General features: G+C 45.9%; 1 protein-coding gene across 1 annotated transcript in view; it reads right to left on the reverse strand.

Annotated features, from left to right (window-relative positions):
• COL9A3 (collagen type IX alpha 3 chain) overlaps nucleotides 1–12,496 on the reverse strand; it is a 34,001-nt gene extending 21,505 nt beyond the window's left edge. Inside the window, 10 exon segments of the mRNA XM_066331061.1 lie at nucleotides 145–168; nucleotides 767–802; nucleotides 4,505–4,558; nucleotides 4,814–4,885; nucleotides 5,477–5,512; nucleotides 9,835–9,912; nucleotides 11,059–11,184; nucleotides 11,186–11,302; nucleotides 11,305–11,346; nucleotides 12,398–12,496. Coding sequence (XP_066187158.1) covers nucleotides 145–168; nucleotides 767–802; nucleotides 4,505–4,558; nucleotides 4,814–4,885; nucleotides 5,477–5,512; nucleotides 9,835–9,912; nucleotides 11,059–11,184; nucleotides 11,186–11,302; nucleotides 11,305–11,346; nucleotides 12,398–12,496 — 684 coding nt within the window.
• Between the last annotated feature and the right edge of the window lie 67 nt (nucleotides 12,497–12,563).

A 12,563-nucleotide genomic window follows, 5' to 3' on the forward strand; every position in this document is an offset into this window, starting at 1 on the left:
TGATCTGCAGGACTCCACATCCCTCTGCCTGGAACAGTAGAAGGACCTGAGGCCTGGGGTGGGTTTGCCACACTCAGAGTATTCCATAAAATCAGAACCTTAATTTACAACTTTTTTTGGAAAAAAAAAGTTCTTGTTACTTACTGGAGGTCCTGGTAGTCCTTTGCCCTGGAAACAACATTTGAAACAGTAAAAGATCACTCAGAGACTCAAAATACAGGAAGAAAAGAAAGCCTTGGAAATGGTGCTAATTTTTTTTTTTGTTTGTTTGTTCTAAGTTTCCTTATCACTCCCTCATCCCCAATGATTATAATTTGCAATCAGAGCAGAGTCTTGATGAATCCTTTGGTTGCTTCTAATAATTTGTATTCCCTTTCCCTCTCCATTACCTGTGAGATGTCTGTAAGAAAAGAGATGTGTAGTGACACAAGAGTGGGACATGGAGAGGAAGACAACACTCCAGTTTATCTATTTCTCCTTTTACTTTTGATTAGACATTAGATAATGTCTAATAATTGTGGTAGCATTTGATATGTCAGTCTGTGCCCCAAGCTGATTTGCTTTTAGAGCACCTCAGGGGAAAAAAAAAAAACAGGTCTGTGTTACCAGAACAGGTCACACATACATATTTAAACATTTCAAACAATATAATCACTCATTCAGGCTTTGATCCTTTTGTTTGGGATACAAAGCTTCCCATCCTCTCTTGGTGATGGTTTTAATATTCCACACTTCCATCACATGTGCTGTTCTGGGAGGTACTTACAGCTGGTCCAGGTGGCCCAGCAGGTCCCAGGGCACCCTATGGGAATAAACAGGATCAGAATTAGCAGAGATAAAAGAGAAACCTCCATATGGGGACTCACCAAGGCCTGCTCTCCTTGATAGCAATCTTTGCTTGGAAACTCCAGGAGTGTCTTGCAGAAACAACTGGAGATGCTCAGCTGAATTCACCCTGAATTTTGTCCTTATATTCACAAACAAGGACAAAAACTTATGGATAATTATTCTGAAAGTCCCTGCTGGCCTTAGATGAATATCTAAATACCCTCCATGAATATCTAAACGTTCATAACTTGAATTCTATCTACTTAAAATATTCTCATTCATAATACATTCATATTACAGATCCAATGACTAAGTTTTCTAAAACTATTAACAAAATTTGGATTTGTTCTAGTGAATTTTATTAATTCATCCATTTTCCTTTCAAGCAAAGCCAGAGATTTGGCAGTTTGTGCTTCTTCATTTGCTTCATTGGCAAATCCCCCGTGTCTCCTTTTCCCTGTTTGCATTCCTACTCTCAGGCTTGACTGGAGCTTGGTGAGCTCCTGGCTCAGACTAGAACTAAGTCACTCTTGAAGCTGTGAAGTTCCTGCTTGACTGAAGATAAGAACACAGAGAGATCTCCTTCACCCCTTTGCTGCATTGCAAAGCTGCCAGCAGGCTGGAAAATTAATTTATGGGTGATAATCCTGAAAGAGAATTCCAGCATGGGTTGGGTTGGAAGGGACCTGAAAGACCATCTCAATCCACCCCTCTGCCATGGACAGGGACACCTTCCAGGGGACATGTCCTTGCACAGGGACAAAGCTTCCATGGCCTCTCCCCCTATGCTGCAAACATCCCCAAAGTGCTGCACAGAAACATCTCAAGGGTGATGTCCTGAGCTGGAATTAAACGGTGTCAGCCCCTGGGACAAGGAGAACAATGTGGATGGGCAGACCTGGAGAATATCCCAGCACACACAGCTCCCACAGTGACCCCAAGGATGATACCTGCCCTCTCCTCATGTTCTGTGGGCCAAAGGAGGTTAGAAATGCTTTCCCTTGTTAAGCTTGAGAAAGACACAGAGGACCCAAGGCCTTGTTAAGAGTGGTCTTGTGAGCAGAGGACTGCAATCAACAAAAATCAGCCATGCTCTGGATGTCAGCTCACTCATTTCTCCTGCTGCAGGTTACTCTGCTCTGCCTCCAGTCACTTTTATCTTCAGGCTAAAAGTCCCTACAACTGCTGATGGCTGAAAGGCACAAGCTGGGATCTCCACCTGAAAGGAAAATGTTGAATTCCTGGCACCTCCTGACTTGTATCCTAATTCTGAAAGCAGCTCCATTGCCCCTTTCTGCTTGGTCCAACAGGAAGTTGGTGGAGCACCCAAAATGCCAAACATTGGCCCCTAACACTCCCTAATTTTGATACCCTGGAGGGTGTAAGGTGCAGAATGCAGCAATGAACATTGCTGGTAAGGTAAGGGATTGTGAAGTCCCTGAATGAGCTGATGCTACTGCATTAAGGCAAAGGAGAGACTCTAATTTACATCTTAATTTTAATAACATTGTCTGACTCGACTCATTCTCCTGGTAACAATGTTCTTTCTCTTCTGATTAGAAAACATTATCACCACAATTTTTCACTTTGTAGTAATTTACTCTGTGAATAGACAACTATGGAGCGTAGAAAATACTTGATAATTACAACATTCATAAATAGACATGAATAATTATGTTTTCCTTATTGCTTTCATTGGAAAGCAACAAACTTCAGAATGGCCTTTGAGAACTTTCCAATGAAGGACACCAGTATCTGGAATGGAGTTCAACCCCAGCTAAAAATAAAGGGGCTTTAAAACTGAAAAAACAAGTAGACTTGATCTAATCAGCTTTTAAGCAGAAGCAGGAGAAAAGTTAACGGATGCTGAGAGCAGCAAGAGATGTCTAAGATAAAAAAAAATCCTTTTGGAAATGTTAGGCAATAAAATATTACTGAAAACTGCCTTCCATGAGCCCACTTCCCTGTGCTACACAGCTTTGCTCTCAGACACTCCAGTTCAAAAAAATGAAACTTATTTAGGAGAAATCAGAGTGTTAAGCATGAATTCCAAGCCACAGCAATAAGTAAACAGCTTATTTCAGTGAGTCCTGCAAGACTGAAATATGTCCTAAAAGGGGGAAAAAAAGCAAGTCAGGCTAACAGTGCTGCCCATTTAGAGTGCTAAAGCTTTTAGAGATCTTCCCTTTTCCCAGGTTTTTATGAGACCAATTAAAACAATTTCCCAGATGGACCACTGACCTTGAAAAGCTCCCATAAACGACGAGGGGTCCCAGGTCTGCCCCGTGCTGCCAGCCTGAGTTACAGGAAAAGGGCAAGCCCAGCAAACCCGAGCCTGCAGCCAGGGCAGCTCTGCCTGGGGGCTCCTGCCCAGCAGCCACAGAGGAAGTTCTGGTGCCCAGAAATTATCTGCTCAATTACCCTGAAGGCAGGAGCTGTGTGCTAACCTGGGCACGGGCAAGAACTGCCACCCAGCCCAAAACAGGGCACAGAAGTGCTCACAGCCTTCCACTGAGCTTTCCTGCAGTAAAAATCACAGATCTGTTCCCAGATGCTGCTGGACCCTTGCCACAGAATGTCTGAGAGTAGGCAGGATTTTGCAGGCCTGGATCTCTGGGGAGGAAAATGGGCACAAGGGACAAAAAAGGAGTGGGGTTTGGGGTGGTGGTGATGGACAGAGGCTTGGAGCTGTGACCAGGATGTCTGGAGTGGTGAACTGTGTTTGGGTCCTGCCACTCAGCCTCCCCAATGGCCACACAAACTTTGGTGTCACGTGGGAAAAGAAGAAGAGCACAGCACAAACACACAGCTGTACCACTGATCCCCTTGAATAACTCACAGATTTCTTAGATTTGAGTAAGTCCTTGGGGCAGCGAGTGTATTATTGGGATTTACTGAACAGGTTACAAAAATCCAGCCCATCTCTGCAGCCCTGAGTCCAAGAGGCCAGCAAGCCAGCTGTGGAAACAAGCCTTGCATTCCCATCTGGGAGACAGGATAACAGCCATGCTAGATCACAATCTGTGCTGAGTGGCTCATTAATGATTATTTCTTAATGTCACAGGGAGGCCTAAGAGTGGGAGATAACTGTGGATGATGTGAAGGACATCTGTATCATCTCTGGCAGTTGTTTCTTTGTCCCTGTGGTGCCCCTCAGCAGAGCTGGGATATGCAGGAAGCAGAAAAAAACCCTTATTTCTTGCTAGGCTGGCGGGGGAACACTATGGCAACTAATAAGGCAACCATATGGACAGTTCCAGAAATAATAAAAGGCAAAAGTTCAAACAATTAATACTCAGTAGTATTAATTATAAATAACACGGATCTGCCAACTCAGACTGCAAATAAAGGCCAAAACAACTTTACTTTTATAAACTTCACAGCTGAGTCTATCAATTGCTTCAAGAAACTTTTTTGGATACTTGAAATATCCCCAGTACAGCCACCACAGAGGCAACCCAAGCAGGTTCAGAGCCATGTGAAAGAAAGGTGGATTTCATGCCCTGCCTAATGAAAAGCCACCCAGGGATGCATTTCAAGGATTCAAGTATTCTGCAAGGGTTTGCAGCAGAAGCAACACTTGAATATCACCAATTTACAGCAGAATGTGACAATCATCCCCACAATCAGTGACAAAGACCATTGAAAGGGATTTAGGATCTAATGAGGTACTCACACGGTCTCCTGGAGGCCCATTTGGGCCAGGTGGGCCATCAGTTCCTGTTAAACCCTGTAAAAAAACCCCAAAAGATCAAGAGAGTGCCATCCTGTCAGCAACACAGCTCAAAATTGTTCTCATATTCCTTAATTCAGCCTAGAGTTGCTTTTCCTTCAATTTTCCCTGACATGCAAGCCACAGATACAGGTCCAGGACTCACATTCCTTCTCCAGCAGGCACAGAGAAGAGTGATGAGACACATCAGGAAAACACTCCTGCCCATGTGGAAGACTTAAAAGGCTTAAGAGAAGATGACAAAATACTCACATCCACTCCAGGAAGGCCAGGCAATCCAGCTTCACCTGCAGCTCCAGGCTTCCCTGGTGCACCTTTTGGCCCCTACATGAGGTAAGCAGTCCATTATTATAACAAAATAACAAGAGCAACGTGGCAAGGATGCAAGGATGGAAGCTCATTTGTTGATGTGTTAACCTTACACCATGCAACATGGGAGAATCTCATGAAGAAAGGTGAATCTTGTGTGAATCCATTTCCAAATCCTAAATTTCAGTGCTTTGGCTCATTCCCACCTGCTCACAAGCTGTTCTTAGCAGGAGGTAGGAAGTAAATGGCCAAAGCCAAGGGCTCTGCCACCTGGTACAGTTCTGAGCACCCCTTGGCAGACTGAGGGGCTGAAGCAGACTCAGAGCAGTGCCAAAAATAACTGATGAGGCTTGGTGCCAGGTCACCTGTCATTGCCCAGGTGATGCACAAGCTTCATCTCACTTATTTCATTCATTAATTTCACTTTCATTCTATTTCACTGACAGCAATGAAGCAGGAGAATGTGTTTGTCCCCTGGGCTGGTGCTGAGCATCCCTCACTCCTGGGAATTCTGTGGCAGATGAAGAGGAAAGTGAGGCTGTAAGTGCAGCTCGTGCCCTGTGCCCTCTCAAAAGGATGGAAAAGTCAATGCCAAGAAATACTTACTGGTGGGCCTGGCAAACCAGGAGGGCCTGGCTCTCCCTGGAGGAAAGAGAAAAAAGTGTTAGTGCTGAACTTCTCTTTGTTCAATTTCCAGCTGCACTCAAACCTCTCCTCGTGGCCACTCCAAGATTTACCTCCCTCAGTCTCATGAGCTGATGCTCTAATCCCTCCTTGGCAGGATGAGCCTGGATAGCCTTTTCCAACACCTACAGTAGCAGATTTGGGGAAATCCACATCCCCAGCCTCCCAGAGAGAACCAATGCTCCTGAACAGTGCCCCCAGAACTTTCAACTTCTTCCAGATATGGTTTTTATATTTTATAATAAATGTTTAAATGTAATTTTAAATTTTATAGAATTTATTTGCACTTGGGATTGGCTGCAAGTGGGGCAGAGGGGAAGCTGGATAGATGTCATGGCTTCCAAACATCCTTTTGGTGGAACAGAGGGATACAGGGATAAACTCCAGCTTTCCAAGGCACTGTATGAAGCTGTGGTACTGCCAGGAGCTGGGGATTACCACAAAGTGAAGAATGAACAAACTGTCTACAATGATTTTCTTCATATGACTAAACTTGGACAGAAAAAGCAAACAAGCACAGCCCCCAACTGATTTCCACCTAATCCAATTGCACAATCTGGGTTAAACACAATTTTCATACAATATTTCAAAAGCACTCTATTTTTTTTTCTATTCTAATTAAAAACCCCAAACTTTAAAGAACAGAATTGAAGGTGTTTGTGAGTCAATATTTCATAAGTCTTTAATCACTTCTTCCAGCTCAGCCAGTTGTAAAGCCATTCATAAGTGTGTGTGTGTAGACTCCAGATAATAATTTGTATTTTACATAATTTGTATTTTGTTAGGTCCCAAAAGAAGTAAACATCTGTGAACAGCAGGAGCTTGATGGGAGCCTCATTTTCAACTCTTCCCCTTGAAAAAACCCACTTTGTGTCCCAGTCCAGAGGGTATCCTGCCCTCCTGGCTTTAGGATAAGTGCACTGAATATTGGGAGAGGTATTGTGGTTGAGCAAAGGGGAAGGGACAAGTTGGGACCCTGGAAGAAGCAAATCTCTGTGGAAGAAGGATGGATATTAACAGCAGGGCTGGAAATGACACCATCCCACCACAGGCCTGGTGATGAGGAGCCAGGAGGCGTTTGCAGAGCTGTGGAATTTACAGCACCTTTCTATATTTACTGGGAAGGCTGTGGGCAAATCTCTGCTCAGGATTTATGTCCTGCACCACTGAGTGACCAGAGGGTCCCTGAACAGAGGCATCTTTATGCTCTGACTTGCTGAAGCAACTCCTTCAGTACCCTTTGCCCACAGCTTTTCCATAAATAGTTATCACTGTCATGGCTGGGGAAGGTTCTCTGCCAAGGAAATGAAAGGAGCAGCTCTTTTGGAATGAAAAGGCAGCTGGAAATGGCAGCAGGGGTGGTTTGCTGCCTCCTCCTACACCTGGGAGTGCCAGCCCCTTGCATTTTTCCTTGCCTCTATGCTGGGAATCTGCACAGGGAGGTGACAGCACCAGCAAAAGCTGCTGGGCACCATCCTAAACCTTGGTCCTGTTGTGGTGGAGCCCTGCAGGACTCTGCAGGAGCACCAGAACTCCAGAGAACCAAAAGCCCAATCAGTGCTTGTACCCCCAAAGCCACAGCACTGGGAATTAGAGGCAAGGGCTGTCAGCAAAAGGAAATGCTCTCCTGGTGCTGTGTGAGAGGGAAGGAAGTTTACTCTTAGCAAGTCAAGTCAGGAGACAGAAAGCAGCAGGGGGGGGAAAAAAAAAAAAAGCTTGATTTTTGAAAAGTGACAATTGCTTATTAGCAATTTAGGGAATTACATCCCCAGAAATAATTCACAGCAACTTGTCACTAATTCTTTCCATCAAAACATGCTGTTTCTAGTCTTGGGAGAGATTTTGCTTGTTACTGAGTATGAAACAAGGAGCTTGTTAAAGGCTTTAATTATAAAATATTTCAGAGGGACTTAATGCTGCAGCTCCCCCTGAAAGGCAGGGATAAAAGCAGGGCCTTCAAGAAATTGTGCTGATGGAGTTCATCCAAGCAGATATCCTGAATAATTCAGCTGCATGCTCTGCACCTCTCACTGCTCACAGCTGATGGTAAGAGACTGCTGAACACCTCAGCAGCACTCACCCAGCTCAAAGACATCCAGCAACACTTCCACACCACTTTCACCCAAAGTCACCTGTCACAATGACCTGGCTGGAGTGGCTTACAGAGTTCAGGAATACAGTGCAGAAAATTTTTCAATTGGAATTAAAAAAAGAAAAGAAGTCTCAGCACCAAAAGAAAAATAAAATAATGGTTTCATTCTGCAGTGGCATAATTGACACTGCCACTCAGGATCCACATGACACTCCCCATGCAGCACTAGAAAAATGTAGAACAGTGCTGAATTTTATATGCCATCATTTTTTGGAGTGCACTGACATAAAAAGGCAGCTCATGAGCAGGAAAGCTGTGTGACCCTGCTCAACACCAGCCACAGCATCTCCTCGTGTGCAATTCCTGGAAGGACTCAATGTCCTGCTGAAGAGCAGGAACCATCCTGGAGCCTGGCCCTGGACAGCCAGACCACCTCACCTGAACAGGGCACTGACATCCTCTATCCATGGGAGGGATGGGCTTCAAGTCTGCTCAAATAAAAGACTATTTCTGTGTAGCCAAAACTCCAGACCGAGGCTGGGACTGCAGGACTTTGCACCTTAAACACTTTACACAGCCATTTGATTTGTAAGGATTAAGTTCTTCACATTAATTAGATGTTATTTTGTTGATCCTGTCCCACAGGGAGCCTTCCAAAACTTTTAGTTGTGGATAAAGGGGTGTAGGTCCACATGACTGACACATCCCCAGGCTCCTGTTTCCAAGAGCATCCAGAAGCGATGCCAGTGCTGTTCCAGATTTAAGTATCCTGTAGAAAGCAGGAACTGAACAACTACAAGGTTTCTTTCCCGTTTCCTCTCTGCAGAAGTTGAAACTTGAAGTCAAGAGGGCTTCATCCTTCCCAAACTCTTCTTTTGGCTTCCACAGAGAATCACAGCCAGCCTTCCCCAAAGCGTGCTGGCCACAGCCATGTCCTGCTGCAAATGGGAACCAGTGTCCTTTGCCCTCTTCTGAGGTGTCCCCTGGAGCTTTTTGTGACACCAGTGGAAGCTGCCGAGGCGCCAGCTCTGAACAACCCACCCTACAAAACCAGAGGGAGATTCCCAGGGATACAAAACTCCTTCAGCCAAAAGGACACTGGGAGGGAGCAGCTGGAAATCAATGAGGTTCTCTCTTCAGCCCAGCCTGGCTCAGGGAGCCGCAGGGAAAGCTCCCCACTGCAGGCACAAACCCTCCTTGTTCACCACCTACCAGGGAACTCAGACATTTATTTTTTTTTTTAACCTCCTTATCCAAAAGAAAATTACCTGCATGGAATGAATAGATTTTTTCAAGCTTGTTTAAGGGCCCAGTTCCAATAAATGTACTTCAGACGAGCCTTAAAAACCCCTGCACTATTCCATAAGCAGCTCAGAGAGACAAGGGCTGCTCAAACTGGAAATCGAAGCAGGAACCCAGAATTTTGCATTTGATGTGATCTTGCTGAAGGTCCATCAGATGCTCATTTTATCCACTGCCAATTACAGGGCACAATTCAGTCCTTATCCAACAGATGCATGGAAGCAATATTTTTAATTTCTATGGAAACATAAATTAAAAGTAACAGAACAAGATTTTTCTCCTCCATTAAATCCTGGGTTATGTAGCCTTCTCCCTCTGCAGGAGGTGTAAGGAGCTGCCTGCTGAAACGAAGGCTCTTCATTTCATTTGCCTTTTGGGCCATTACAAACTCATGTCTGGCAACACAAGAGCCAGATCCTGACACACCACGTGCCAAAGTGAGGGATTATCATGATGACAATATTGAAATAAAACTAGTAAGACAAAAGCAGTGCTCCATATTTGAGTCCCCTGTAACCTCTCTAGAAATGTAGATGCTTTGAAGCATCACATAAATCCTCTCTTTGAACTGCTGAACGTGCACTGACCCCACACACATCACACCCCTGCACTCAACCTTGCACCAAAAGTGAAATATTCTACTCTGCAAGCAGGGTCACAAACCCCTGAGCTCTCCCTGGGGACAGGGGATTGATCCTGCAAAGAACCTGCTCAGCACCTGCCCTGCCTGCTCAGACTCCTGCAGAAGGAGCTCTCTGGTGAGGACAGTGATTTTCCAGGTCCATCCCCCCGAAGGATGTCCAGAGGCTGAGGATCTGGAGAACAAGAGCAGCTTCTCTACCCCGTTGGCTCTGCCCCTGCCCCACCCCTGCCCTGTGTCACTCACATCAATGCCGTCCTTGCCAGATGGTCCAGGGGGTCCTGGTGGTCCAGGAGGGCCTTGTGGTCCAATTCTCGGCAGGGACTGGGGGAAAGGGAGAGACAAGAGCTTATTTTTCCATCAGAAGGGACACATGGGCTAGATCAGAAATCAATGGCCAAGTCCTACAGCTTAACCCTAAATCTGCACCCCCTGGCAGCCTGGCTGGGCTCAGAGTTGCTCCAGAGCAGTGCAAGGCTCTTTGGAAAACCCTTCAGACTGAGCACATCCCCAGCTCCTTTTACTGGTAGCTTATACTGGGAATGCAAACTGGTCACTGGGCAGCCAAGGGGTTTCATTGCACAGGAAATTGTTCTGACTACAGGCACATTTTGGGTTGGGCAGAGGAGGAAATGCAAAGCCCGTGGAAAAGGTGCCAAGTGCTTGGTAGAAATAATTAATTTATAGCCCCAGTCTGATGTGGTAACGGCAAAGCCAGCAGACTCCAAGACAGGAGGAGAAGGGGAAAGTCTCCTCTCTGAGCAAGATGCCACTTGAAAATCTAGGATTTTGGAAAGGTCTGAGGTAGGGGGAAGGAAAGAAAGGTCCAATAGATGACTTCTGTATGGAGAGGGCTCCAGAGAGCAACTTACTGTAGCTTCAGGGAACAAAGGTTTCATTGTAGAAGCAGCTCTGCTCACAGCAGAGTTCTGAATTCCCAAGCCAGGCTGAAAAAATTCCTCACTAACAATGAAAAACTCACTGAGGAGTCACTTCCCCAGACAGTAATATTAATATCAGACAGGGAAGTTTAATTCAGCTTCATGTCTCAAGTGAGCAAGGGTTAAACATGCCGTAAGTGTAAAATTTGAAAACTGATTGAGGGAACGAGTAAGAAATGCTGATTCAGATAAAGAACCAGATCAGATAAGATCGGATCAGTTTCACTGGAAATCTGTTATTCCATTGTAAAAGAAAACTGTTTCTCTTGCATCAACAGATCTTCCCTTTCCAAGGCTTTCCCTCTCATAATTGCAGTCCTGAACGGGAAAACACTTCTGCAGAAACATAAAGCAGTTTTTACACCTACCCACACAGGTACAAACCCAGACACACATTTGTAATAAACTTTAGAAAAATAAGAAACTGCCCATTGCCATGTTTCACCCCGCAGGTACTAGACACATGGAGCACACTTTTTTACCCTTACAGGTTTTTCCCTGAGCATGAGAGAGAAATGAGGTTTCTCACCTGAGCCGATGCTGTGGCCAAGAGCTGACACAAGGAGAGGAGCCCAAGAGCAGAGAATGCAGCCATGGTGCCCAGGCTCTGCCTCTCTCCCTTTCCTCCGGAGCGGCCAAACCCTTTCTCCTCCGGGGTCCAGCAGATCCCTCCTCCTCCTCCCGGGTCTCAGCTTACAGAGGAGAGAGTCCTCGCCTCCAGATAAACCTGTGGCTCCAGCTGGAGCCAGGCGAGAGGGGCCGAGCTTGGAGGAGAGGAGGTGGGAGAAGGAGGGGGAGCAGCAGGCAGGCAGAGCAGCTTTCATTCATGCCCTGCTGGGCAGCCTCAGCCTCTGCTCCAGGAGCCGATGGAAGGGCTGGACTGGGAGATGGGACATAGGAATGAAATTGGGATACTCCAGCTGCAACTACAAAGCTGTTCCTTAAGTCCCTCCCAGGATATTTCCCAAAGCCCATCACCACCCTGGTGCTGGACAGGTAAAAAGCAACACAGGGTGAGTTTTTCAGTGCCTGAGGCCACCTAACTCCAGCAGGGACATTAAGAAACCTGTAACAGTGCACAATCATTACAGAGAAATGCACTTACTGCTTGGTGAGGGGCTTTGTTAGCTCTGGAGGTTGTTCACACCTGGTTTGGGGTATTTTTTAGGGCGATTTGAAAAGCACCGATTCCTGGAGAAGTAACAATGCTGGTCAGAAAACAGGCAACCACAGATAGATACAAGAAGGAAAAAGGAAGAACATTCTCAAAAAGCCACAAAGAAATATTTGAAATACTGAGAGGAAGGAAGAGGACAGTTCCCTGCCTGGTGATCCCAAATGGCAATGGATTCATGAAGATGCGTCTCCTGTAATGAGCTTCACGATTCCCTTAATCGATTAAAGACAATTCCATCCAAAGCAGGGCTTGGAAGTGGAGAGGAACAGTGGCCAGATTCCTCAGGGCTGAAATGACACAGCTCATCTGATTAGGAACACAAGAGGACAAGTGGAAAATCAAAGCTTAGAAACTGAAATACCTGATTTTAGCTTGGTATCTACTCCAGGAGGCTGGTAGGAGCAGTGTCTGTCTGTCCAGCTCCCCAGCAGCCAGCATTCCTAGAGCTTTGGCAGAAGGATAAAAGATTCAGATTTACCAAGTTCCCACAAGATTCTGTGGAACAGGCAGTTGGGGACACAAAGGAAATGTGTGTCTTTAAATCTTCTGATGCCTTCAGAGTAACTGGAATTCTTTATTAGACACCCCAAAGAGGGAGAGCAGCTTTGCACAGCTTGTACCTCTTCCTGCACACTGCAGCCAACTGATGGCAGGAGGGAAGGCAAAGCAGACCCAAATCCCTCAGCCACACTTTGTTCAGAGAAAGCCAGGGCTTGGAGGGCTGCAGCAGGTAGAGCTTGCCCATGAGCAGCACGGGAAAAGCCCTGGGAGTGTTCACCTCCAAACCCATCCCACAGACCAAAAGGATTCCCAGTAACCCTCCCATCCCACACCCACTGGCAGCACAGCTGAGGGGA

This window comes from Sylvia atricapilla, chromosome 16 (genome assembly GCF_009819655.1).
Source record: "Sylvia atricapilla isolate bSylAtr1 chromosome 16, bSylAtr1.pri, whole genome shotgun sequence".
Taxonomy (NCBI): Eukaryota; Metazoa; Chordata; class Aves; order Passeriformes; family Sylviidae; genus Sylvia; species Sylvia atricapilla.